This window comes from Cetorhinus maximus, chromosome 6 (genome assembly GCF_964194155.1).
Source record: "Cetorhinus maximus chromosome 6, sCetMax3.hap1.1, whole genome shotgun sequence".
In the NCBI taxonomy this organism is placed as follows: Eukaryota; Metazoa; Chordata; class Chondrichthyes; order Lamniformes; family Cetorhinidae; genus Cetorhinus; species Cetorhinus maximus.
The window spans coordinates 5,407,123-5,435,028 of NC_135884.1; the positions used below are offsets into that span (position 1 = coordinate 5,407,123).

Sequence of the window (27,906 nt, forward strand, 5' to 3'; positions counted from 1 at the left end):
GCAAAATGTCGGCGCGGCCCACGATAGCTTCAGCTCCGCCCTCCCGCCGAATGGAAAATTTAGCCCTAACAGTTCCAATCAGCTTGACAGTCCTGATGAGTTTATTCACTTTTTACTTCATGTCCACTCTTAACAAGCTCAAAGGGGACTTGACCTCTCCAAATTGTGTCCCTTGACCTTGCCAAAACGGCATCCTACCTCTCCAAAGAATTTGAGCTAATTTAGGCCTTCTCCTGAAAAGGATAAATGCCCACATAGGGATTGGCAATAAACGCTGGTTCAGTCAGTGATGCCCACATCCCACAAATGAATCAAAAAAACAAATCATGTTTGGATATTTTGGAGCTGCGTCCTCGAACCAAGGATATCAAATGACAACCTGCCCCTGTTAGCCCCATCCCCCCCACCCCACCCCACCCCACCCAATGGTAGGTGCCAGGTTCAGGGGCAAGACTTCCAGAATCAGGTCTCTGGAGCCACTCCAAGCCGAAGGCTGTCTCCATCTTTATGAAAATTCAGGCCTCGGTTTGAAAGGTAGGAAAGCATTGAGGCAGCCAGGTGCACTTTGAGCAGGGTCATTGATTTTCCCAGTTACATTACGTAGGATTCCAGGAGTTTTTATGGTATTTTGGCAATCGCGTGCCATAGCTCTGTCTGTTTCCATGCAAATAGCGGCCTTTCCTACACCTTATCTAGGGAATATTGGTTCTCATAGATAGCGCCATTCTTTCACTGTGCCTGAATGAGTCAAACTCTGTCTTTCTCACACTCAAAACAATTCCCCCAGCTTCTGTGTGAATCTTGAGTGTGAGGCAGTCAGCCTGAGGTAAGTGACGTTCTCCCAAGACTCTGTTTGGGAAGGGGAGAGGGAGAGGAAAGGAGCAGGAGTGGGGAGAGCATGGACAGACAAGGGCAGCTTCCCTGTTCTCCCTCTGCATTGTGAGCAGCATTGCTTAATTCCAGTAGATACAGTGGCTGCTCAACTCCTCAGAGACACTTGGAGCCTCTTCCCTTAACAGTTTAGCCGAGTGTGAGGGAGCTCTGCAGTCCCACATAGCAATGCACTGGCGTTGGGGTAATGTTGCACCTACAGCAGCTCAGCTGACAGGAAGCTACCCAGTGCAGGCAGTGGGTCTAAGAGATGACTATTGCTTGGATTTGAATCTACTCTTTCCCTCTGACACACTCCAGTGCAGTACCAAGGGAGCCCCGCACTTCTGCAAGTGCCATCTTTTGGATGAGATGTTAAACCGAGGCCCCTTGTGCCATTTCAGGGGGAGTAAAAGTTCCCTTTTTGAAGGAAAGCAGTGGAGTTCTCCCCCAATATTTATCCATCAATCAATGTCACAAAAAGGTTATCTGGTCATTATCACGATGCTGTTTGTGGGAGCTTGCTGTGCACTTATTGGCTGCTGTGTTTTCTACATCACAACAGTGACCATATTTCATAAATACTGCATTAACCATAAAGCACTCTGAGACATCCAGTGGTCACGAAAAGAGCTCGATAAATTTTTTCCTTTTATCACACTCCAAATCCATCCGCAGTACATAGGAGCCTATAATTATAATCCTGAGGCAGCCTGTAACTATGGTGCTGACCCTTGGCTCAGGGGAGGTTGAGCGGCAGACTGCGATTGAGAAACGTTGATTGAGATCAGAAATGTTTCTCCATACAACACAAACATAAAGAAGGAGATCAATCACTCACGCCTTTCACTGATAGTGTTTTTGTTAAAAAAAAGCTTTTATTTTGTTAATCCGATTAGGTGAAATTGTTTTCCTTCCCCCCGCCTCATCCTCCCTCCCCACTCCCCAGCACGTTTAATCCCAATATAAATTAAACAGGTTCCTTCATAAACTCTCTGATTGTCAAACTTCACTCATGTTGCTGCTGGTAGTAGCCTCTCACTGAGCCACTTTTCAATCAATCCAAACATTTCCTCAGTGACTGCCGACACCTCCTTGTGAAGCTGATGGAAGGAACCCTTGAAGACCTGGAAGAAATGCATAAGGGAGAGACAATGGTGACTAAACAGCAACAGCAAAAGACTGACATTGATATCATTACTTTATTTATGCTTTCACAGGATGTGGGCATCGCTGGCTGGGCCAGCATTTATTGCCCATCCCTAGTTGCCCTTGAGAAGGTGGTGGCGAGTTGCCTTCTTGAACCGCTGCAGTCCATGTGGTGTAGGTACATCCACAGTGCTGTTAGGGAGGGAGTTCCAGGATTTTAACCCAGCGACAGTGAAGGAACGGCGATATATTTCCAAGTCAGGATGATGAGTGGCTTGGAGGTGGTGGTGTTCCCATGTATCTGCTGCCCTTGTTCTTCTAGATGATAGAGATTATGGGTTTGGAAGGTGCTGTCTAAGGAGCTGCCTTGGTGAGTTCCTGTGGTGCATCTTGTAGATGGTACACACTGCTGTTACTTTGCGTCGGTGGTGGAGGGAGTGAATGTTGAAGATGGTGGAGGGGGCCAAGCCTCAGAAGCATCTCGTTGGCCCTCCATGTTTAATTAATTACTTCTGCTGTTGTGAAGGCAAAAGCGAGAACTTGCATTTCTCCAGCACCTTTCACAACCTCAGGATGTACCAAGGCGTTTAACAGACAGTAAAGCACATCTGAGGTACAGTCGGCATTGTGATTTAGGATGCACAGTATCCAATTTGCACACAGCAAGCTCCCAAAAGCAGGAATGTCAGACTGACCAAACCATCTGATGTAGGTGTTGGTTGAGGGGCAAATATTTGCTAAGACACTTGGGAAAACTCTCCTACTCTTCATTGAAATGGTGTCATGGCAGGTGGGACCTCTGTTTAACGTATCTAACGTACCTCTGACTGTGCAGCATTAGGGGAAGGTTTGTCCTCTAGTCGGTTAATTCAATGATTCGTTAATGATTAAGAAGCCTTCATGCTGAGGGCTGGGGCTTTTAGTCACAGAGAGATGGTTTGCTCTGACTTTTTCAGAGTATATTATAATCGCTTCTCCCTACATTTTACTCCGCAGCTATCCCGCAAATTAAAATCTTTTCGTCGCTGATAATCTGAATCAGGCACCAGGAGGTGTGGTTCACTATTTTCCCCACGCAGTGATCAGGTTGGGATCAGGGGCTCCTTTAGGGTGGAGAGAGCTGGATTATTATTTCCATAAAACAGCCCCTGCTCCAACAATGGAAGCCGCTTTACTTCCCTCCCTCTGCTGGAGGTACTGAGTCTTGGTGGGGTAGAGTGCCACATAGGAAGAAGAGGCCATTCAGCCCCAAGAGCCTGTTCTGCCATTCAATTAGATCAATGGTTGATATATATTTTTCTGACCTGTCCTTGGTTCTTTAACCCTTAAAACCCTTACCTAACAAACACCTATCAACCTCAGTTCTGATATGTTCAATTGATCCCCAGCCTCAACAGCTTTCTGAGGGGGAAGTGTTTCAGATTTCCACTCTCACTGAGTGTAGAAGTCTTCCTGGCATCACCCCTGATTGGCCTAGCTCTGATTGCCCCCTTGTTTTGGACTCCCCCCTCCCCCACCAGAGGAAATTCTTTCGAGTTATCAACAGTCACAGATTGCAACTCTTTCGAGTACAATCACAGTTCTTGGTTTTCCAGGAGTGGGACATGAACCCACAACCCTCTGATTCAAAGGCGAGGGTGCTATGAACTGAGCCACAGCTGACACGTCCACCCACCAGAGGAAATAGTTTCTCTCTATCTACCTTATCAATTCCTTTAATCATCTTAAACATCTCAATTACATCACCCATTAATCTTTTATACTCAAGGAATTACAAGCTTAGTCTATGCAAACTCTGTATAATTTAACCCTTTTAGCCCTAGTACCATATCTACACTGCATCCCCTAAACTGAATGACTATATACAATATTGCCCTCTCCCACTAAAGCACTGGAGGAGCAATAGGCAGTGGCTTATTTAAAATGGAGTACAGGTACAGTAGCATAGTTTTTTAAAATATTCTTTCATGGAATGTAGGCATCACAGGGTAGTCCAGCATTTATTGTCCATCCCTAGTTGCCCTTGAGAAGGTGGTGGTGAGCTGTCTTCTTGAACTGCTGCAGTCCATATGCTATAAGTACACCCACAGTGCTCTTATTTCCCAGTTTTTACTGGCGTTTCATTTTAAGGTATACAAAACCAGTTCGGACCAGTATTCTTATTTCCCAGTTTTTACTGCTTTTTCCTTTTGGACGGTGTTTCCATGCATCTACTGTCCTTATCCTTCTAGGTGGTAGTGGTCGTGGGCTTGGAAGGTGCTGTCTAAGGAGCCTTGGTGAGTTCCTGGACTAATACTGGACTAGTAATCTAGGGATTCTGCGCACTGACCTCTACCTCGTGGAGGCTGAGCGTCAACTCGCAGACACTTCCTCCTACCTCTCCCTGGACCATGACCCCACCACTGAACATCAAGCCATTGTTTCCAGGACTATCACTGACCTCATCTCCTCTGGAGATCTTCCACCCACAGCTTCCAACCTGATAGTCGCCCAACCTCGGACGGCCCGCTTCTACCTCCTACCCAAAATCCACAAACAGAACTGTCCCGGCAGACCGATCGTGTCAGCCTGTTCCTGCCCCACGGAACTCATTTCTCGTTATCTTGACTCCCTTCTCTCTCCCCTTGTCCAGTCCCTTCCCACCTACATCCGTGATTCCTCTGACACCTTACGTCACATCAACAATTTCCAGTTCCCTGGCCCCAACCGCTTCCTCTTCACCATGAACGTCCAATCCCTCTACACCTCCATCCCCCACCAGGATGGTCTGAGGGCCCTTAGCTTCTTCCTTGAACAGAGGCCCGAACAATCCCCATCCACCACTACTCTCCTCCGTCTGGCTGAACTTGTTCTAACACTGAACAATTTCTCCTTAAACTCCTCTCACTTCCTGCAAATAAAAGGTGTGGCTATGGGTACCCGCATGGGCCCCAGCTATGCCTGTCTCTTTATGGGGTATGTGGAACATTCCTTGTTCCAGTCCTACTCTGGCCCCCTCCCACAACTCTTTCTCCGGTACATCGATGATTACTTCGGTGCTGCTTCATGCTCTCGTCTGGACCTGGAAAAATTTATTAATTTTGCTTCCAATCTCCACCCCTCCATCATTTTCACATGGTCCATCTCTGACACTTCCCTTCCGTTCCTTGACCTCTGTCTCAATTTCTGACGATAGACTGTCCACCAATATCCATTACAAGCCTACCGACTCCCACAGCTACCTCGACTACAGCTCCTCACACCCCGCTTCCTGTAAGGACTCCATCCCATTCTCTCAGTTCCTTCACCTCCGTCGCATCTGTTCTGATGACGCTACCTTCAAAAACAGTTCCTCTGACATGTCCTCCTTCTTCCTTAACCGAGGTTTTCCACCCACAGTCGTTGACAGGGCCCTCAACCGTGTCCGGCCCATCTCCCGTGCATCCGCCCTCACGCCTTCTCCTCCCTCCCAGAAACATGATAAGGTCCCCCTTGTCCTCACTTATCACCCCACCAGCCTCCGCATTCAAAGGATCATCCTCCGCCATTTCCGCCAACTCCAGCATGATGCCACCACCAAACACATCTTCCCTTCACCCCCTCCGGCGGCATTCTGTAGGGATCGTTCCCTCCGGGACGCCCTGGTCCACTCCTCCATCACCCCCTACTCCTCAACCCCCTCCTATGGCACCTCCCCATGCCCACACAGAAGATGCAACACCTGCCTCTTCACTTCCTCTCTCCTCACCGTCCAAGGGCCCAAACACTCCTTTCAAGTGAAGCAGCATTTCACTTGCATTTCCCCTAACTTAGTCTACTGCATTTGTTGCTCCCAATGCGGTTTCCTCTACATTGGAGAGACCAAACGCAAACTGGGCGACCGCTTTGCAGAACATCTGCGGTCTGTCCGCAAGAAAGACCCAAACCTCCCTGTCGCTTGCCATTTTAACACTCCACCCTGCTCTCTTGCCCACATGTCTGTCCTTGGCTTGCTGCATTGTTCCAGTGAAGCCCAACGCAAACTGGAGGAACAGCACCTCATCTTCCGACTAGGCACTTTACAGCCTTCCGGGCTGAATATTGAATTCAACAACTTTAGATCTTAAACTCCCTCCCCCCATCCCCACCCCGTTTCTTCCCCCTCCCTTTTGTTTTTTTCAATAATTTATATAGATTTTTCTTTTCCCACCTATTTCCATTATTTTTAAATCTACAATTAATACCTTGTCAGTCTTTCCACCCCACCCCCACTAGAGCTGTACCTTGAGTGTCCTGCCATCCATTCTTAATTAGCACATTTTCTTAGATAATATCACCACCTTCAACACCTCTTTGATCCTTTTGTCTGTGACATCTTTTGATTATCTGCTCCTATCACTGCTTGCTTGTCCCTACAACCACCCCACCCACCCCCCCTTCAACTTCTCTCTCCTCCCGCCCACCTTAAACCAGCTTATATTTCACCCCTCTCCTAACTATACTCAGTTCTGTTGAAGGGTCGTGAGGACTTGAAACGTCGACTCTTTTCTTCTCCACCGATGCTGCCAGACCTGCTGAGTTTTTCCAGGTAATTCTGTTTTTGTTTTAGTAATCCAGGGGCCTGTATTAATAACAAAACAAAAATAAAAATACCTGGAAAAACTCAGCAGGTCTGGCAGCATCTGCGGAGAGGAACACAGTTAACGTTTCGAGTCCGTATGACTCTTCAACAGAACTAAGTAAAAATAGAAAAGAGGTGAAATATAAGCTGGTTTAAGGCGGGGTGGGACAGGTAGAGCTGGATAGAGGGCCAGTGATAGGTGGAGATGCCAAAAGATGTCATAGACAAAAGGACAAAGAGGTGTTGAAGGTGGTGATATTATCTAAGGAATGTGCTAATTAAGGATAGAAAGCAGGACAAGCAAGGTACAGATAGCCCTAGTGGGGGTGGGGTGGGGTGAAGGGAAGGGATTGAAATAGGCTTAAAGGTAGAGATAAAACAATGGATGGAAATACATTTAAAAATAATGGAAATAGGTGGGAAAAGAAAAATCTATATAAATTATTGGGGAAAAAAAAGGAGGGATCGGAAAGGGGGTGGGGATGGAGGAGAGAGTTCATGATCTAAAATTGTTGAACTCAATATTCAGTCCAGAAGGCTGTAAAGTGCCTAGTCGGAAGATGAGGTGCTGTTCCTCCAGTTTGTGTTGAGCTTCACTGGAACAATGCAGCAGGCCAAGGACGGACATGTGGGCATGAGAGCAGGGTGGAGTGTTGAAATGGCAAGCGACAGGGAGGTCTGGGTCGTGCTTGCGGACAGACCGAAGGTGTTCTGCAAAGCCGTCACCCAGTCTGCTCTGTTGAAGAGTCATACGGACTCGAAACGTTAACTGTGTTCCTCTCCGCAGATGCTGCCAGACGTGCTGAATTTTTCCAGGTATTTTTTTTTGTTTTGGGTTTCCAGCATCCGCAGTTTTTTGCTTTTATCTTAGCCTGTATTAATAACCCTGAGACATGAGCTCAAATCCTGCCATGGCTTTTGGGGAAACCTAAATTCAGATAATAAATAATTATTTATTATACAATAATAATATCAGAAATGGTGACCATTTACTGCCAGATGTTGTAAAAACCCATCTGCTTCACTATTTTCCTTTAGGGAAAGAAATCTGCTGTCCTTACCTGGTCTGGCCTACATGTGATTCCAGGCCCACAGCAATGTGGTTGACCCTTAACTGCCCTATGAAATAGCCTAGGAAGCCACTCAGCTAAGAGTAATTAGGGATGGGCAACAAATGCTGCCTTTGCCAGTGATGCCCACATGCCTGTGAATGAATTTTTAAAAAGCTATGGGCATCTATGGTCTAAATGGGCAGTTGCTTACATTGGCCAAATGCAATGCCATTAGCCACCTACATTAACCCCAATTTCAATGTTGCCATTTATAACGTCTTAAGAACTTTGTTTAATTCAGAGAGAAACAGTTGTGGTTACTCACCTGTGATATTGTACCAACAAGGCACACATGAAAAACAGATGAGTGTTTATAAAAATATATTTATACTTAACAAAACTAACACTAACAACAGCTTGCATTTATGTAGCACCCTTCCAGTGGCAAAATGTCCCAAGACACTTCACAGGAGCGTTACCGGGCAAAAATTTGACACCAGGCTGGAGGAGATATTCCGTGAGCAAAAGCTTAGTCAAAGCGGTAGATTTTAAGAAGCAACTTAAAGGAGGAGAGGGAGGCAGGGAGGTGGAGAGATTTAGCGAAGGAATTCCAGAGTTTAGGGCCCAGGATGCTGTAGGTACAGCCAGCAATGGTGGATTGATTAAAATCCGGGATGCCACAAGAGACTAGAATTTGAGGAGTGCAGAGATCTCGGTGGGTTGTGGGGCTGGTGAAGATTACAGAGATAGGGTGAGGTGAGGCCACACAGGGACTTGAAAACAATGGTGAGAAGCTTAAAACCAAGGGTTTTAAAATTGAAGAACAAAAACTTAGCAAGAAGGGCCCATCCATGGCTCACTCAGGAAGTTAAGGATAATATTTGATTAAACGAACAGGATTACAACATTGCAACAAACAGTAACAAGCCTAGGGATTGGGAGTGTGTGAGAGACCAGCAAAGGGCTACCAAAAATTGATAAAAAGGAAAAAAAATAGAAAATGAGAGTAAACTAGCCAAAAATATAAAAACAGATTATAAGAGCTTTTATAAGTATATAAAAAGGAAGAGAGTAGCTAGAGTAAACATTGGTCCCTTAGAAACAAAGACAGGAGAAATTATCAAGGGGAACTGAGAAATAGCAGAGGCATTGAATAAATATTTTGTGTCTGTCTTCATAACTGAAGACAGAATAAAAGACGATAACTTAGGGACTAAAAGAGTGAGGAAATTGGGGAAATTAATATCAGCAGAGATAAAGTACTGGAGAAACTTAAGGGACTAAAATCCAACAAATCCCTGGGTCCTGATGGTTTACACCCTTGGGTTCTAAAAGAGATAGCAGCAGAGAAAGTGGGTGTGTTATCTGTGATTTTCCAAAATTTCTTAGGTTCAGGAATGGTCCTACTTGATTTTGACACTTTTCAAGAAAAGAAGGCAGAGAGAAAGCAGTAAACTTCAGGTCAGTTAGCCCAACATCAGTTGTTGGGAAAATGCTAGAATCTATTATTAAGGAAGTCTTAACAATGCACTTAGAAAAGCATAGTATGATTAGAACAAGTCAACATGGTTTTACTGAAGGGAAATCCTGTTTGACAAATTTATTAGTTTTTTGAGGATGTAACTTGTATGGTAGATAAAGGGGAACCAGTAGATGTAGTATACCTGGATTTCCAAAAGGCTTTCAATAAGGTGTTACAAAAAGGCTAATAGGCAAAATAAGGGCTCATAGGTTTGGGGGCAGTATATTAGCGTGGATAAACAGATGGTTAACAGATAGAAAACAGAAAGTGGGCAAAACAGAGCTTTTTCAAGTTGGCAGGCAGTGAATAGTGGAATGCTGCAAGGATCAGTGCCAGGGCCTCAGCTATTTACAATCTATATTAATGACTTAGGTGAAGAGACAGAGAATAATGTATCAAAGTTTGCTGATGACATCAAGCTAGGTGGAAAGGTAAGCTGTAGGGAGGACACAGAGAAGCTGCAAAGAGATATAGACAGGTTAGGTGAGTGAGCAACAAGGTGGCAGATGGAGCATAATATGGGGAAGTGTGAAGTTATTCACTTTGGTCATAAGAATAAAAAAGCAGAATATTTTTTAAAAGGTGAGAAACTTGTAAGTGTTCATGCTCAAAGAGACTTGGGTGTGCTTGTACATGGAATGCAGAAAGTTAGCATGCAGGTGCAGCCAGCAATTAGGAAGGCAAATGGTGGCATGTTGTCCTTTATTACAAGGGGATTGGAGTACAAGAATCAAGAAGTCTTGCTTCAATTGTACAGGGTTTTGGTGAGTCCACATCTGGAGTACTATGTACGGTTTTGGTCTCCAGATTTGAGAAAGGATACACTTGCATTAGAGGTGGCACAGTGAGGGTTCACGAAATTGGTCCCTGGGATGAGGGGGTTGTCCTATGATGAGAGGCTGAGTAAATTGGGCTTATATTCTCTGGAGTTTAGAAGAATGAGAGGTGATCTCTTTAAAACTTACAAAATTCTGAAGGGTGGACGCTGAGAGATTGTTTCCACTGGTTGGGGAATCTAAAGCCCAGTCTCAGGATAAGGACATTTAGGACTGAGATGAGGAGAAATTTCTTTACTCAAAGGATTTTGAATCTATAGAATTCTTTACCCCAAAGGGTTGTGGGTGCTGCGCCATTGAACACATTTAAGGCTGGGATAGACAGATTTTCGGTCTCTCGTGGAACAAAGTGATTTGGGAGCGGGCGGGAAAATGGAGTTGAAGCCCAAGATCAGCCATGGTCGTATTGAATTTCGGGGCAGGCTCGATGGGCTGTGCGGTCCTGTGTTTTTATGTTCTTAAGGCATTGCCAGATCAGGAGCTGATGTAAGTCATGAGCACAAGGGGGTGATGGGTGAGCTTGGCTTGGTGCGGTATGTGCTGGCTTGCTACGATGGGTGAAGTGGGATCATGCACAATATGTATCAGTGCCTTTTATACAGTTCCTTAGGAGAGGCTGAGCTAAGCACCAAAAAAAACTGAAGGGCAAATCAGGCGTGGGCATTATCTCTGGGAGAAATTCTAGGCTGCTTTCACGTTCAGACTTGGACAGAGAATGAAGTGAGCAGGCAAAGAATGCGACGGGAGGGATTGTACATCCACTGTACAAGTGAACAGCGGGGACTGTGGGTCGCTGTAGGTGAGTGAAGGAGGGAAGCAGGGTTGCACTGGTGTCGGTAATCAATAACGGACCCTGAGACTGACCGGCACTGGGTTACTAACACCGTCCGCAGACTGGGCACGTGTCACACTCGCCGTCATGTATAAGGGGCTAACGATGTTCATGATGGATTACTAGACTGTAAGAAAGATCCCAGCTTAAATCAGAAGAAGGGAAAAAGGCATCACCTTCAGAGTCTTGTCCGAGCTGGCTGCCATATCGTGAAAGAGGTGTGAGCCACTGATGTCGCACAGTTTATCCGCGTCGCCGTGTAAAAGCAGCATCCGCGTTGTTATTGTGGGCAGCACCTTATCGAGACTACTCACTGCTTTTAACAGCACGTTAGCAAATCTCACCCGCACTGGCCCATGGTAGTTGAGAGGGTCGTCAATGTAGTCCTTCACCTGCAAGAACCAAAACACGTCACAAAGCAAAATGCTGTGGATGCTCAATATCCGACTTACAATCAGAAAATGCTGGAAGCACTGAGCAGGTCTGACAGTATTCGTGGAGAGAGAGACAGAGTTAACGGGTGGAATCTTGTGGAGGCCATGGGGGGTCTCGGCCGCTGGCTGGAGACCCCAGCCTGGCTTCTTTTAGGGAAGGTCTGCCACATCTTGTTCAGCTCGGTCACTTAACAGGCCAGAAACGCACCTTCCCCTGAGATCAGGGACCCCTTCTGTACTCAGCAGCCTCACCGGAGGGCAGGTGGCACTTGGCTGTTGCCAGGACAACATTGACCCGAGGCCTCGGGTCACCGAGGGACCCAGGCACAAGTAATTGACGGCGGGAAGGAAGTCGCAGGGTGAGGGTCGTGGGGAGAGGAGGAGCGGAGTTGGGACCAAGGGCAGGGGGTGGTGGCTCTCAGTGGCCATCCCCACTCCCCCGCACCCCATCCGGCTTCCTGATGCCAGCTCCCTCTATCAGGCACTGACAATGAGGGACACCCCGCTCTCCAGGAGCCCTCAAGCAACAGGCCAGGATTTGCTTTCAAGCTCCCCGCACAGAGAGCTCCCCACCCACTGCCAGGCTAATACCAGCGATGACAGGATGAGACCCAATTAAATGCCCCCGCCACCACACTCAGCATGGGAGAAGGCACAAGATTCCACCAAATATTTCAGGTCTGTGACCTCTCGTCACCAGAGGCACAAAGGAATGGAGGATAAGGGTTAAGGGCAGTTATCGAGACTGGATTTCCACTCCCTTGCCCTCCAAAACCCCCACCCCCCGACATCTGACAACCCCCACTCCTCCAACCTCTGCTACCTCCCACCCCCCCCAACCTCTGTAAAAAATTGCCGTAAAAAAAGGGAGTTTGGCCTCCTTGACTCCACTGGATTCACTTCACTGGGGCCTGTGAGGAGCCTTTCAATGTAGGCCCCAAGGTGCTCCAGTGAACGGAAGCGTCAACGTTATTCTCAAGACCAGGTACCTGTGCATTTATTGCTTCTAATTCCTCCAGGCCAGCACTTTCCGACGCTGGTCAAAAGTTACAGCCCAAAATAACTCAACAAATATGTGAAGCATTAGTGGGAGTGGAATTTTTGCACTTCTTCTGAAATTGAGAAGCCTTGGCCTTGACAAGATAACTGAAGAACACTGGAATGCCAAGCTTCAGATTTGATTTTAACGGAAATTGAATTAAAGTAACAAAGCCTCTAGATACTTCCAGGTCAGAAGGAGGACATTCGGTCCATCGAGTCCATGCCACAAGAGCAACTCGGACTAGTCTGACTCCCCCACCCCTTGTCTGTAGTCCTGCAAATCTTCTTTCCTCAGATGTTGATTCAATTCCGGGTTGAAGCCACGATTGAATTGGCCTCCGCCATTCTCAGACAGTGCATTCCAGACCCTAACCACTCGCTGCCTAAAAAAAGCTTTCCTCATATCGCTGTTGGTTCTTTTGTCAATCACCTTAAATCTGTGCTCTCTGGTTCCTTACCCTTCCCCCCAATGGGAACAGTTTCTCTCTATCTATTCTGTCCAGACCCCTAATGATCTATCATACCCCCTCCCAACCTTCTATTCATGAAGGAGAACATCTACTGTTCCTCCAATATATCCACATAACTAAAGTCCCCCATCTCTGGAATCATTCGTGTAAATCTTTTCTGCACCCTCTCTAAAGCCTTCACATCTTTCCTGAAGAGCACTGACCAGAATTGGACATAATGGCTGGATTTTAGGCTCCCCTCCCGGCTGGTTTGAAGGTGGCAGGTGGCACAAATCACCAGGCAGGTGGCCTTCCCGCTGCCTATCCACCCGCCACTGACCTGTCAGAAATTTTACAGGAACAGGGGAGGCCTCGGGAGGCCCACCCAACCTTGGGCCCATTGAGGCCTTCAAGTGGTCAACTATTGACCAGTTAATGGCCTCATCCAGTCCCCGCCGCTATTTTACTCGCAGTGGGGAAACCCCACACAAAAGCAGGAAGCCCAGCAACTTCAGCTATGCAGGCTGGTGTCAGGCAAGTGGGGACTTCCCTTGTAGATCACCCTGGGCCCACCAGAGGTACCCCTCCTTCAAGTTCCTTTAACTTTCCCCCTTCCTCCTTTAACCTGGCACCCCCCCACCCCCCAACCCCACCGACTTTTTAGCCGTAGGAATGGGGACACGCCACCCTCAAAATCCAGCTCAATGATTTCAGTTGAGGCCAAACCAGAGTTTCATCAGAACCTCCTTGCTTTTGTACTGTATGCCTCTATTTATCAAGTCCAGGATCCATATGCCCTCACAACAATTTTCTCAACCTGCTCCATGATTTGTGTATATACCTCTGCATGTGCAAGGTCTTGTGGTGCAGTGGTTAGTATCCCTGCCTCTAAACCAGAAGCATTGGGTTCAAATCTCACCCCAGGACTCGATGGCCAAGAGAAGGTGTGTTCGCAATATGGCTAAACAGGTTGAGTGTCAACTTGCAAGTCCTACCAACACACACCAATGGCAGGCAGTAAAAGCAGAAGAGGTTCCTGGTCAGCCATGTGATAGGTAGGAAGTTGGAGCCTCTTCCATAGCTCCAGACTACAATACGTGTGTAAATGTGTGTGTTGCCCCAGCAACATGGACTCCCTGAGTAAGCTATAACACACCCTCTGCTCCTGCACCTTTAGAATCATATCCGTAGGTTTATATTGCCTCTCCTCATTCTTCCCGCAAAAATGTATCACTTCACAATCCTCTGCATTAAATTTCATTTGCTACGTGGCTGTCCATTTCACCAGCCTGTCTATGTCCTCTTGAAGTCTGTCACTCTCTTCGTCACAGTTCACAATACTTCCAAATTTTGTGTCTTCTGCAAATTTTGAAATTGTGCCCTTCACACCTCTAGTAATTGAGGGTATAGCCCCTCCTGTTGCCTATCAGGGGTCATGTGATGTTCTGCGAGTCCTGATCGAGCATATAGCACCTGAAAGCTCTCTGTAATAAAGTTAAGCTGTTTCTTGTTGAAACCTGTCCACTCCGTCGAATCATTACAGTTGGCGACGAGAGCAAAATAGTTCCTGGCGCTGCACCTCACCCTGTGACCGTGAGTACATCGGATCTTAAGAAGAAAAAGGACTACTCACCAGTCATGCCGCTCATCGGCAGAATCAGTCCTTATGATGTGACTGTGGAAGCCTGGAGTCAGTCTGCAGAGCACCACAGATTTTATTTCATAGGGAACCCCATTCTCAACCCCATTCTCCTGCCTTCTTCCCGTAACCTTTGATCCCCTTACCAATCAAAAACTTATCTATCTCCGTCTTAAATGCACTCAATGACCTGGCCTCCACAGCCTTCTGTGGCAATGAATTCCATAGATTCACCACTCTCTGGCTAACGAAGTTTCTCCTCATCTCTGTTCTAAAAGGTCTCCCACATCTACTCTATCCAGGCCTTTCAGTATTTTGTAAGTTTCAATCAGATCCCCCTCATCCTTCTAAACTCCATCGAGTATAGACCCAGAGTCCTCAAACGTTCCTCATATGTTAAGCCTTTCATTCCTGGGATCGTTCTTGTGAACCTCCTCTGGACCCTCTCCAGGGCCAGCACATCATTCCTGAGATACGGGGCCCAAAATTGCTCACAATATTCTAAATGTGGTCTGACCAGAGCCTTATAAAGCCTCAGCAGCACATCCCTGCTTTTATATTCTAGTCCTCTCAAAATAAATGCCAACATTGCATTTGCCTTCCTAACTACCGACTCAACCTGCAAGTTAACCTTAAGAGAATCCTGGACTAGGACTCCCAAGTCCCTTTGCACTCCAGATTTCTGAATTCTCTCCCCATTTAGAAAATAGTCTATGTCTCTATTCTTCCTACCAAAGTGCATGACCTCACATTTGCCCACGTTGTATTCCATCTGCCACTTCTTTGCCCATTCTCCTAACCTGTCCAAATCCTTCTGCAGCTTCCCCACCTCCTCAATACTACCTGTCCCTCCACCTATCTTTGTATTATCTGCAAACTTAGCCAGAATGCCCTCAGTTCCTTCATCTAGATCATTAATGTATAAAGTGAAAAGTCGTGGTCCCAACACTGACCCTTGCGGAACTCCACTAGTCACCGGCCGCCATCCTGAGAAGGACCCCTTATCCCCACTCTCTGCCTCCTGCCAGACAGCCAATCTTTTACCCATGCTAGTACCTTGCCTCTAACACCATGGGCTCTTATCTTACTGAGCAGCCTCCTGTGCAGCACCTTGTCAAAGGCCTTCTGGAAGTCCAAGTAGATAACATCCATTGGGATAACATAACATAAGCTGTGGGCCTGATTAGTTTGTGGAGTTCAGGACGACGCCATTCAGTGTTGTTTGCTCACAGAGGTCGACATCAACTTTAAGCGCGCCCCAGAAATCTCCCTCACCATGGAAAGTGCTGTGAGAGACCTGCAGGCTTTGCAACACATACAACATGGCACCGTTCTTTGTGTGGGGCAGGAGCCTACCACCGAGCGTGGTGTGAAAACCAGAGACACAGCATCGCAGCGAGAGGCAATATCCACTGTTAGAAACATGAAAAGGCCTAGTAAGAACACTTCAGCAGCAACTCCAAGATTAAGTTGTTATAGATGTGGGGGTGACCACCTGTAAGTTCAAGGAGGCAGAATGTCATTACTGCCATAAGAAAGGACACATAATAAAGCAATGCCGGGCAAAGCCGAAACAGCCCATAGAGCAGTAAACCAACACGATTGAATTAAAGAATACAGCAGAACCTGAAGCTGCCAACACCGATCTTTATTCCCTGTATAACGTCACTGCTGTAAAAACCAAACCAACACTGTCACAATCCAAGTTAATGAGAAGCCACTAATAATGGAGATGGATACGGGAGCTCAACCACAGTGGTGGGAGAACACACTTTCAATACCTTAATGAAGATAGACAGCCAATAAACCTGGAGCAGACAATCACTAATTTAAAGACATACACTAGAGAATCTATTCAGGTAAAAGGCATCGCCACAGTATCAGTGTCTTACAGGCAGCAGACAGCCCAGCTTCCTGTGATATTAGTGACAGGAGAAGGACCCAGTCTTTTAGGCTGAGACTGGTTACAGAAAATCAAGCTTGACTGGTCTGAGATATTTCACCTGAAAACAGGAGGAGTTCCTGAACTGCTATAGAAATTCAGCATGGTTCTTTGGGATGAATTAGGGAAGTTAAAAGGTGCGCAGGCCAAGATGTATGTGGACCCTCAGGCGACACCATGTTTCTTTAAGGCCAGACCTGTGCCGTATGCGTTGAAGGAGAAGGTGGATGCAGAACTGTGCTGGTTAGAAAAGTTGGGCATCACCCCGTCTGTCCAGTTCTCGGAATGGGCAGTACCCATAGTTCCAGTGGTTAAGCCTGACCAAACCATACGCGTTTGTGAGGATTGTAAATTTACCATAAAAAAGGCAGCAAAACTAGACAAGTACCCCATTCCAAGGATAGACGACTTATATGCAAAGCTGGCTGGAGGCAAGTCTTATACAAAATTGGATATGAGCCACACTTACCAACAATTAGAACTGGATAGCACGTTGAGAGAATACGTGACCAATAACACACACAAAAGGGTCAGTACACTCGCCTACCCTTTGGAGTCTTGTCTGAATGCGCTATCTTCCAGAAAACAATGGAGTGTCTTTTGCAAGGGCTTCCCCAAGTGGTAGTATACCTAGATGATGTTCTGATCACAGGGTCAACAGAGACCAAACACTTGGCCAACCTGGAGGAGGATCTAAGAAAGTTCATGGAAGTCGGCGTACAGTTAAAGAAGGTAAAATATAGCACCAGGAGTTACTTACCTGGGTCACAGGGTGGACGCCATGGGTTTGCATCCGATAGAAGAGAATGCTCGGGCAATAAGAGATGCACCCTCACCGTCCAATGTAACCGAAATTAAGTCCTTCCTGGGTTTGATCAATTACTATAGCCGCTTCTTGCCTAACTTATCAACTGTGTTAGCAACATTACACTTGCTGTTGAAAAAGAATCATCGTTGGTTGTGGAATTCACAACAGGTAGAAGCCGCTGTGAAAGTAAAGAAACTGTTGCTTTCATCGTGTTTATCGTACATCGTACACTATGACCCATCGAAAGAGTTGGTATTAACATGTGATGCCTCTGCTTATGGTGTAGGAGCCGTGTTATTACATTGAATGGAAAATGGATCAGAAAGGCCATTGGCTATGTCTCGAGAACCCTCTCCACAGCTGGGGGAGGGTTATTCCCAGCCAGAAAAGGAAGGTTTATCAGTGGTATTCGGGGTGAAGAAATTCTGCTGGTACCTACATGGATGACATTTCACCAGTGTGTTGGATCATAAACCATTAATGGGTTTACTCAATGAGGAAAAGGCCATTCCGCCAATAGCATCAGCAAGAATACAACATCGGGCTCTGGCATTATCAGCGCATGAGTAAACTTTTATGTACCGCCCTGGCTTGCATATTGCAAATGTGGATGCACTCAGTTGTCTCCCATTACCAGATAGCATTGCACTTGCTCCTGTTCCACAAGAAGTTGTGCTATTCCTGAATCTCTTGGATTCTTAGCTTGTGTGTGAAAAGCAAATTAGAAATTGGACAAACAGAGATCCAATATTATTGAAAGTCAGAGGCTTTGTTTTGCAAGGATGGTCAAATTCTTCTGTATCTGAAGAGATGAGACCATTCCATGCCAGAAACACAGAGTTAAGCTGTCAAGATGGAATTTTGTTGTGGGGATCAAGAGTTGTCATCCCATCACAAGGTAGAGAACCACTCTTGACAGAGCTTCACAATGTACACCCAGGCATATCAAAGATGAAAATGCTTGCGCGAAGCTATGTCTGGCTGCCAGGCATTGACGGTGACATTGAAAACATGGCCAAGCACTGTCTCCATTGTCAGCAACAAGAGAGGTTGCCTGTTTCAGCTCCACTGCATCCGTGGGAGTGGCCTGGTTGACCCTGGGTTAGACTACATATTGATTATGTAGGACCATTCTTAGGTACTATGTTTTTGTTGATTGTAGACGCACATTCTAAATGGATGGACGCATGAGAAGTTAAGTTGCCAACATTGAGCGCAACTATCGAGAAGCTGTGTCACTGTTTTAGCTTATACGCCCTACCTGAAATCTTTGTTTCTGATAACGGTATAGCCTTTACCAGCTCAGAGTTTCAGAAATTCATGGATCTGAATAAAATCTGCCATATAAAGACAGTCTATTGGCATCCCTCATCGAATGGTTCAGCTGAGAACGATCAGAAGTTACTCTAGAATCTCGAATTTCCCACTTTCTTCTCAGTTATTGTGCATCGCCACATTCGACTACAGGTTCAACACCGTCTGAATTATTGATGAAATGCCGCCTACGTACACGATTAAGCCGGATGTTTCCAAATTTAGAAGGGAAGGCAGGGCGGAATCCGAGGAATCAAAAATTTCATCATGACACATACAGCAAAGCTCGCACATTCAGTGTAGGTGACATGGTATCCATGCGAAATTTCAGAAGTGGATCTTGTTGGGTTCCTGGAACCATTGTCTCAGGGACTGGTCCCTTATCTTTCCAAGTACAAGTGGGAGATCGAATTGTTTGTAAGCACATAGATCATATTCATGCTGGAGACATTCCAACAACCAACCATTCCGCCTGTGATTAACGTCGAACTGTCAATTCTTGAGGTGACTAATTGACCGAGAATAGACAAGCCCAATGTCTCTGTAGAGTTGCCAAACCCTGTACTGCCACTTTCTGATGATGTGTCTCATGCTGCAGTTCCAGATCTTGTCGATCCTGTTGAGGCACCTCAAGTGGTAGAGCTACGCGGCTCTCGCTGTATAAGGACAGCACCTCAGAGACTTGATCTTTAATCACCTGAAGTTGTACATGTGCATATGTTGGTGGATATTCAAATGTTCCTCTGTAAATAGAAATTGTAAAAAAAGGGGGAGAAAATGTAGTAACTGAGATTATAGCCCCTCCTGCTGGCTATCAGGGGTCACATGATGTTCTGGAAGGGTCCGCCCAATGAGCCCTAAGTGTGGGAAATCTGGAGGGGTGGGGCTTCCTGACGAGAATCTTGATCGAGCATGTAGCACCTGAAAGCTCTCTGTCATAAAGTTTAGCTGTTTCTTGTTGAAACCTGTCCACTCCGTCAAGTCATTACAGCTCCCAAGTCTAGATCATTAATATATATCAGGTAAAGCAGTGGTCCTTATACTGACCCTTGGGAAGCCCCACTGTATGCTGGGTGAGTACAGGAGGGTATGGAAGACAGCAAGAGCAGATTTGGAATAATCGAGTCTAGCGGTTTGCCTTCTACACTTTCCTGTCCCTTTAGTTGCTGTAAATCTCCCTCTGAGCAGACACTGTGTACCCACCTTCCCTGGGAAACACTCGGATGTGGAAGTTAGCAACAAATCACCCCTTAACAAGTCCAGTTACTGTTGACAGCAGAATCTTCATGAATACTCCAAGCAGCAGGAAGGAAGCTTTAGGCAACCTGGGGTTTGGAAGAATCAAGTTCACTGTCATCTTTTCATTGCTTCCTGATGTAGCTCATCATCTCAGGACTGGTGGCCCAGTGGTGGTGTCCCATGTGGCATCCTTGAGCCTTCGGTCCTCACCCTGTATCTACCTTGTGGGGTTGTCTCTGATTTTATATCAGCAGTGGGGAGCTTGGGCGATTGTTAGGAGGAAAGGTGAGTACGAAACACTGGAGGGGGATTTGTGAAATTTATCCTTGGGGAGGCAGAGCTGCTGGAAAGTGCAGCATTTATTACCCATCCCTAGTTACATTGACAAGGTGGTAGTGAGCTTGCACTTGAACCGCTGCAGTCTATGTGGTGTAGGTCCACCCACAGTGTTGTTAGGGAGGGAGCTCCAGGATTTTGACCCAGCGACAATAGAGGAACGACTGATATATGTTTGCGTGTATGAATTGGAGGGGCAGTTGGAGGTGATGTTGTTCCCTCGTACCTGCTTCCTCGTCCTTCAATGTGGAGGACGTTGTGGGTTTGGGAGGAGCTGTCGAGTGGAGCACCGATCGGCGATGGGAGCTGACAGAAAGCTACTGCTTTTGGATCCATTATTTTGGATGAAACTGTTTCATAGGGAGGGAAACTTGAGGGAGAATATGGCGCACATGTCAGAGGATTACTCAAGGGGAACTTGAATATTCATCCCCATTTGATATATTTCTCCAACTCTGCTCGTGGCTGCTACTTAACGGGACAGGCAGCTGAGCTCTGGAAACGATGCTGCACTCAATGGGTTAATGTTTGTCTTGTTTACAGCAATGAATGAAAAATTGTAGAGAATGTGTTGGGTCCAGTTTTGTTCAATAGCGCCAGCAGCCATCACATGATCAACATCTTCAGTAATAACCTTCCACTACTTGACCTTTGAACGGATTCCATCATGAAAGACATCTCCTAGGAGACGGTGTATAATCATGTACTGTAGTTGTTAATCTCTCCTCCCTCCAACCCTCATCTCAACATCTATCCCTAGACCTTTTAACCCTCGGAGAAAAATTACACATCACGACAGTGAGCAGAATTTGGCTCTTGTTAAATGCGTTCATCACTGAGAGTTACAGCAGCACATAACAATAAAGAATTATATCAATTGGCAGCATTTCTGAGAATGATATGCTGTTCAATGGGTACTTTAATAGTATTTGCTCTTTCAGCTGCTGCAATTGCTGCGTATTTTGAGTTTACAACTCTTAACAATCCAATTAGCAAACTGGAATACAACAACAACAGCGACATTTAGGCAGGACTCCTCACAAACAAAATAATTCCCAGGTGTTCAGCAAATGTGCGTCAGCCTAGATTTTGTGCTGAACTGGGCTTGAACCCATGACCTTTTGTCTCGGAGGTGAGGGTCACGGCTGACACTTGTGATTAAAAAAAATATAGGCTCCTGAGGAGAATGGTGCAGTTTGACTTTGACATAAGACGGAGAGAATTGGGCTTCATGGGGGCCGCCTTCCTTTGTGCACCCGAGTTCCCTATCTTGGTCACGTTGGGCAGAATTTTCTGCCTGTCGGGCGGGCGGGCCCAACCCAATCTCCGGCGGGTGGGGAGCCGATCCCCACCGGAGAAGCGGGCCCCGCCGCCATTTTACGTGGGCGGGGTCAATTAAGGCCCGCCCAGCGTGACGTCCGGCGGGAAGCGCTATGCGCTTCCTGTGCGGGTGGGGGGGGGGTGGATTCCCGAAAAGCTAAGTGCTGCCTCAGGGAGATCGCTGACACTTTTAAAAATATTAAAAATAGGGAAAAAAATTCCTTAACATGTCCCCCCTCATGTGACAATGGCACATGAGATGGGACATGTTCATAATTTAAGTTTATTAAACTTTTTAAAACCCTACATGAAGCCTCATCCTGCCAGTGGATGAGGTTTCATGTTTTTTCTATTCCCCGCTGGGTCTCCTGGCCGACCCGCCGACCTTAAGGTTGGACGGGCAGGTCCTTTAATTGTATAAATGATCTTGTCAATGGCCTCAAGTGGCCATTGATGGGTCGGCGGGCGCACAGTTGATTTCGCTGCACCCCCGCCTCCCTGAAAATTTAAATGGGGCGCGGTGACGTCGGGGGTTCTGCCCAACATCATCCCGCGTCATTTTACGCCTCGGCGAGCGGGCCCCGCCCCCTGCTCACCGACGGCAAAATTCTGTCCCATTGTTCTGAGCAAGTACCAGGCAGGGATCAACATCTGGTGGTTGACACACTGTTCCTCCACCAGCTGCTCTTGGAGACATCTCCACGGCAGAGGACAGAGGTCAGTAGGGTAGCCTAAAAGTATGAGTCAAGCTCACTAGCCATCCTAACCTTTGGTTGCAGCGGATGTGAGCTCAGAAGAACACCAATTTCTTCAATTTTCGGGCAGTGGGGAGAGGTTTGGAGGAAGGTTCCTCACAAAACTGTATTCTTGTCCGGCCAGTTTGAGCCTGTGACAAGGTGCACTTGGCACCGGCAACTGGTTATTTTTGTTGGGCGGAATTTAATGTTGGTGACGGGTACCTCTCCCACATGCTAGAGAACAAGTGGTAGCCCTGCATCGCCTCTGTTGGGGAAGCCCCACCGAAATGAAGTGTCCATCAGGCACTTAACTGACCAGTGAGGGCCTTTCCTGAGGTTTAGGCCCCTGGCAGCGGAAATCCTGCGCCCCCCACCCCCCAAGAGCTGCCAGCCAATCAGAGGCCGGCAGGTCTCCATTGCCTGCCAGCGCCACCCAGAGCGGTGGCTGCTGCCAGTAATGCACCAACCAGAGCCCTTAGATCAACAAGGGACCCAGGCGAATGAGGGTATGCTGTGGGTTGCGGTGAGGGTTGCTAGCTGGTGGAGGAGGGCTAAGGGTGGTCGGAAGAAAGGGCGAGGGCGTGGCTGTCAGCGGGCCCCTTCTTCTCAATGCTGGGCCCTTCTGAGTGTCTTTGAATGAAGGGCCCTCCTGGAGGTCCGCAAACAAACCTGACAGGTTCCCCATGTGACGACTCCCCCACCCACATCTAGCATTCAAACAATGGCAGTGGCATGAGGCCCTTAAGTTGGCATTAATTGTCCACTTAAAGGCCTCAGTTAAGAGTCCAGGTGGAAGGCAATTCACAAGCCTTCCCTTCCCAGACTTAATCGGAAATGGGATGGTGGGGTCCCCACCTTCCTGCTGAAATAAATGATCCTCCCCCTACCTTCAAACTCACCGCAGCATGGGCATTAACCTCCGCCTGTTGGCTGAATCTTAGCCACCTTTGGTAAACTATCTAATTAGCTGATCATACTGGATAAGCGTGGTCACTCTTGCCCACCATCCACCCACCAATTGGGCGGCACAAAATTTGCTCTTTAATCTCTTAAATCGGCCAGTCTTTGGCTCAGTCAAAGCAGGTGATGCTCAATTTAGCTATGAGTAATGAAGCAACTGTAATTAGTTAGCGTCTTAGAAATTATGGCCATTTGACTGAGTTACTATAGATGGGGATAAAAGTATCAGACACCAAAGTACTGACCATGGATAAATAACTTGCTTTGGTCTTCAGAGTGGAGACAAAGGATACAATACCACAGGGGAGGTTGTAGGTTAATAAAACGGATAAAATTACAGGGAATATTAGAAACATTGGAATGCAAGTCTCCAGGTCCAGATGGTGTATACTCGCGGACAGGAAACTAGGGATGCATTAGACCCCCCCCTTCTAAAACTCATTAGATTCAGAGGGTTGGAAACAGAGGAAAAGCAAATCCAAACAATGGGCTGGATTTTACAGACCCCCGTCGGGTGTGCTTTTGGCGAGGGCCTAGCCCACTGACTTCCCACCTGCCCCCAACCCGATCCCCATAATAACATTATTACCCATTTAAGACCCTCAACCTGCCTCCACTGCCATAAAACGCTGGGTAGTGGCAGGCAGCTGGGAGTGGGAAGGCTGTTTTTTAAACAACTTTGGTGAAAAGGCAGGAAGGGGGGAGGGCATATTATTGGGGGGATAGCCCTTCTGTGCACCCCCCTTAAGATGTTACGCCCACTTTGTTCCTGCCCGCTTGGCCTCCAAAACCTACCCTGCATCCTCCTTGCCCCCCCTTCCTAGGCTCCCCAGTCTCTCCTTGTCCAAAACCCCAGATTAACTCCTCTCCTGTGGCCACGTCCTCTTCGTCCCAGGGCCTGCGTGCAGTCCCGACAGTGCCCACTACTGAGGTCTGGTGCTGCTGGGACTGCTAGAGCTGCCAGCCAATCAGATTGGCCAGCACCTTTCGAGGGCGGGACTTCCTCCCACGGAGGGACCTGAAGTCCCTCTCTCATCTTCTTCAGGCCGTCCCCAATGTGTCATTGTTGTGGGGCAGCTTACTTCAAATTGGCCGGTTTAGAGCTGATTTTCCTTCAAGTGGGTGGGGTGAGGAGGGGTGGGGTGGGGTGGGGTGTGAGCAAAATGCTGCCCCCATAAAATCCAGCCCAGTATTTCACTTTTTGCCCCTTCTATCTATCCTTCAAGCCGATTGGTGAACTCGGTCATATAGCCATTATTTCTAAGACACTTACCACTGGTTCAAACAACTATTGGCTAGTACTGGGCTAGTTGCTAGAATCCATCATGATGGATAGAGTAAGAGAGCACTAGGAAAGGTGTATGTTGATTGGGGAGAGTCAGCATGATCCTGTGAAGTGTGCATCATCTTTAGCTGACCTGACAGAGCTCCTGGACAGATTGAGTTAGAGAGTCATCACAGCACAGAAGGAAACCATTTGGCCCATCGAGTCCTTGCCAGCTCTCTGTAGAGCGATCCAATTGGTTCCACTCCCCTGCTCTATCTCTGTACTGCTGTAAGTTTTTTTCTCTTGAGTTCCCAACCAACTTCCGTTTGAAATCACTCATCGCTGCTGCTTTCGTAGGTAGCGACTTCCAGGATCAATTAGATTGCCTAGGCTTTGACTTGGAGGGGACATTCAACATGGTTCGGCATGAGATTGTGATCACATGAAAACAAAAGCAACATCATGGCATGGTGGAGAAAGTAGTTTGGAGATAAAAGATAGAAAGTTGGAATAAATGTCAGGAAGATATAATAATTTTCATATTGTTATTGGAATTTGTTGTAGACTAATATGGGGTCTGTGTCTATGGGTCTGCGTGTGTTTGTGTGTGTGACTTAATTGAATTAAAGGCAGCTGGTCTGAAGAAGGCTTTGATGTATCAGAAGATAAACTAGGTTTGAAATGTTAAGTAGGTAAACATGGGAGAAGTTTTAGAATGTGAGGTGTAAAGGGAACATTTACATTTTTGAAATAAACCAGACTAGCTTGAATTGAAAAGAGGGGGTGAAATGTTTCATTTAACCAGGAGAAGTTAAGAAACAGTGTGTTTATTTTTCCCAAAGATTACTGGTAAAATTGTACTATGATAGATTTTTATTATTAGAGAGGTAAAGTCCAAAGATACAGGCCGGGATTTTCCGGCCCTGTTGTGGGCGGGACCCACCGTGGGCGAGGTGGCTCCCCAACCAGAAGTCCATTGACTTGCAGCAGGACCGGAAGATCGCGGTGGCGGGCGGGTGTGGAAAATCCCGCCGGTAGGGAAACAATGGGAATTTGCATTCAAAGCGGAAAATATGTATAAAGGAGCAAAGGTTGTGTGTAAGGGCAGGCATTTTAATATCTAACACAAGTGTGAAAAACCTCCAGCATCTAAGCCTCAAGCAGTTGTCTACAAGGAACCGAAGATGAGAAAAACTCACTTTGAATTCGACTGTCAATGGTATGTGCTTTGCCTGGGTGTGTTTAAATCTATGTTGTTTTACTGTTGCCTTAATGTAGGTGTAACTGGGAGTTAGATTAACCAGGATAACTAGGAGTCATCTTAGTAGTAATTTGTAAACCTATGTACGTGCTTAAAATCATTTAAAAAAAATTTTATAAAGATTTAATTTAGTTTTGTAAGAAACTTATAAGACTCAGTGGTCTTATTACTCCTGAATTCAAGGCATGCATCTCGAAATCTATACAAATTGCAAAACAGCTGTGGCAGTTGTTTCAAGTTTCCCTTTGGGATTTGAGCAGCTCAGCATTTACCATCAGCTGTGCCATAACGTAAAAGGGATCTTCTTTGGTTGACAGATAGATGAGCGTAGAAATGTGGGTCTCTATCCCTGTGCCACTAAAGGCTAACTCTTCAGTGCAAAACTAAATCCAAGAGGGTTAATGGGGTGCTGGGCAACTAACTGATAAAAAATCCAGAACAAGTGACCATGAATTTAGAGCTTAAATTTAACCTAAGCAAAATTAAAGAAAATTCGGAAAAATGTTCACACGAAAATGCTCACGTGAAAAGGTAGAGCTTATTATATCAGGTAAAGAAGCAAATGAGATGTTTAAAAGGAAGAGAGATGTTTAGAGTTATAGGGCAGAATTTTGCCCTCGGATGGCGGGCGGGACCCACCAACTCGGCGGCAGACAGACAGCCGACCCCCCCCTGCCGAAACGGGGCCCGCCGCCATTTTGAGTGGGCGGGCCAATTAAGGCCCACCCAGCGGCCTGCCCGACAGGAAGCACTATGCGCGCACTGCTCCCTGAGACAAAGTCCTGTCTCAGGGAGATTAGTGACAGGTCAGTAAAGTCTAAAATTAGAAAAATATTAAAATTATTAACATGTCCCCCTCATGTGACAATGTCACACGAGATGGGACTTGTTAATAATAAACACTTAAAAATTTATTACATTTTTAAAAAATGGACATGAAACTTCATCCCGCCAGTGGATGAGGTTTCATGTATTATCAGAAGCCCGCTGGGGCTCCTGGCCTGCCCACCAGCCTTAAGCTTGGACGGGTAGGTCTTTAATTACTTTAATTATCCTGTCAATGGCCTCAGTTGGCCATTGACAGGTCGGCGGGCAAACAGCCGATTTCGCTGTCCGCCCGCCTTCCTAAAAATTTAAATGGCCCGGGATGACGTCGGGGATTCCTCCCAACATCATCCCTCATCATTTTCCCCTCGGCGAGTGGGCCCCGCCCCCAAATCGCCGAGGGGAAAATCCTGGCCACAGAGTCCTCTGGCACAGATGAAGCTTATTTGAGCTGATGCTGCTCTCTGTGGAACAATCTAATTAATCCCAGTCCTGCACTCTACCCTTGTAGCGGGTTTGTTTACCTCACATGCCCATCCAATTTCCTTTTGAAAGCATTGATTGTCGCCACTTCCACCTCCCTTGTAGGCAGCGAGATCTAGGTCATTATCTCTCGCTGCATAAAAGAGTTTTTCCTCACACCCCTCCCTGCATCTCTGCCACAAAACCTTAAATTTGCATCCTCTAGCCCTTGTACCATCAACTAATGGAAACAGCTTTTCTTCGTCTACCTTATCCAAGACTATCATAATCTTGCACCCCCCTATCAAATCTCCCCTCAATCTCCTTCACTCCAAGGAGAACAACCCCAGCTTCTCCAACCAAACCTTGTAACTAAAATCCCCCATTCCTGGAACCATTCTGGTAAATCTCCGCACCCTCTCAAGGACCCTCACATCCTTCCTATAGTGTGGTGACTAGAACTGGGTGCAATACTCTACTTATGGCCTCACCAGAGCTTTATGGGGACTGAAACTACTAGGGGGGGGGGGGTGTGAAAAGAAGGCAGGAAATCAGGGCTAAAAGTATTAAGAACTGCTACAACCAACAAGATGGAGGCACAGGTTCGATAGGCCTAATGGCCCAACTGCTGTTCCTGTATTTGCTTTGGATGCAATTTGGGAATTTTTCCTACATTAAAGGCACTTTTACAAAGGTGTTGATTGGGTTGGGGCGGGGGGGGGGGGCGGGGAGAGAGAAATGGGCCTTTCCTTAATAGACCTAATATTGTGGATTGAGTGAGGTAGGCAGTCAAGCTCTGAAGAAGTCATAAGGACTCGAAACATCGACTCTGTTTCTCTCTCCACAGCCAGGGTCGTTCTCCTTGGAGTAAAGGAGATTGAGGGGAGATTAGATAGAGGCGTACAAGATTATGATGGGTTTAGATAAGGTAACCAAAGAAAAGCGGTTTCCGTTAGCTGATGGTACAAGGGCTAGAGGCCGCACATCTGCTTCTCCCTCCACAGATGCTGCCAGACCTGCTGAGTTTTTCCA

General features: G+C 46.7%; 1 protein-coding gene across 2 annotated transcripts in view; it reads right to left on the reverse strand.

The window, feature by feature from the left end:
* Nucleotides 1-1,503: 1,503 nt before the first annotated feature.
* LOC144681493 (monoglyceride lipase-like) overlaps nucleotides 1,504-27,906 on the reverse strand; it is an 84,568-nt gene continuing 58,165 nt past the window's right edge. The window contains exons 7-8 of one of the 2 annotated variants that reach the window (XM_078543118.1): nucleotides 11,017-11,232; nucleotides 1,504-1,997 (exon numbers count right to left, since the gene is read on the reverse strand). In XM_078543118.1, coding sequence (XP_078399244.1) covers nucleotides 1,884-1,997; nucleotides 11,017-11,232 — 330 coding nt within the window. In that variant the 3' untranslated portion in view covers nucleotides 1,504-1,883. The remainder of the gene's footprint in view (nucleotides 1,998-11,016; nucleotides 11,233-27,906) is intronic. The other variant, XM_078543119.1, reaches the window with a different exon arrangement.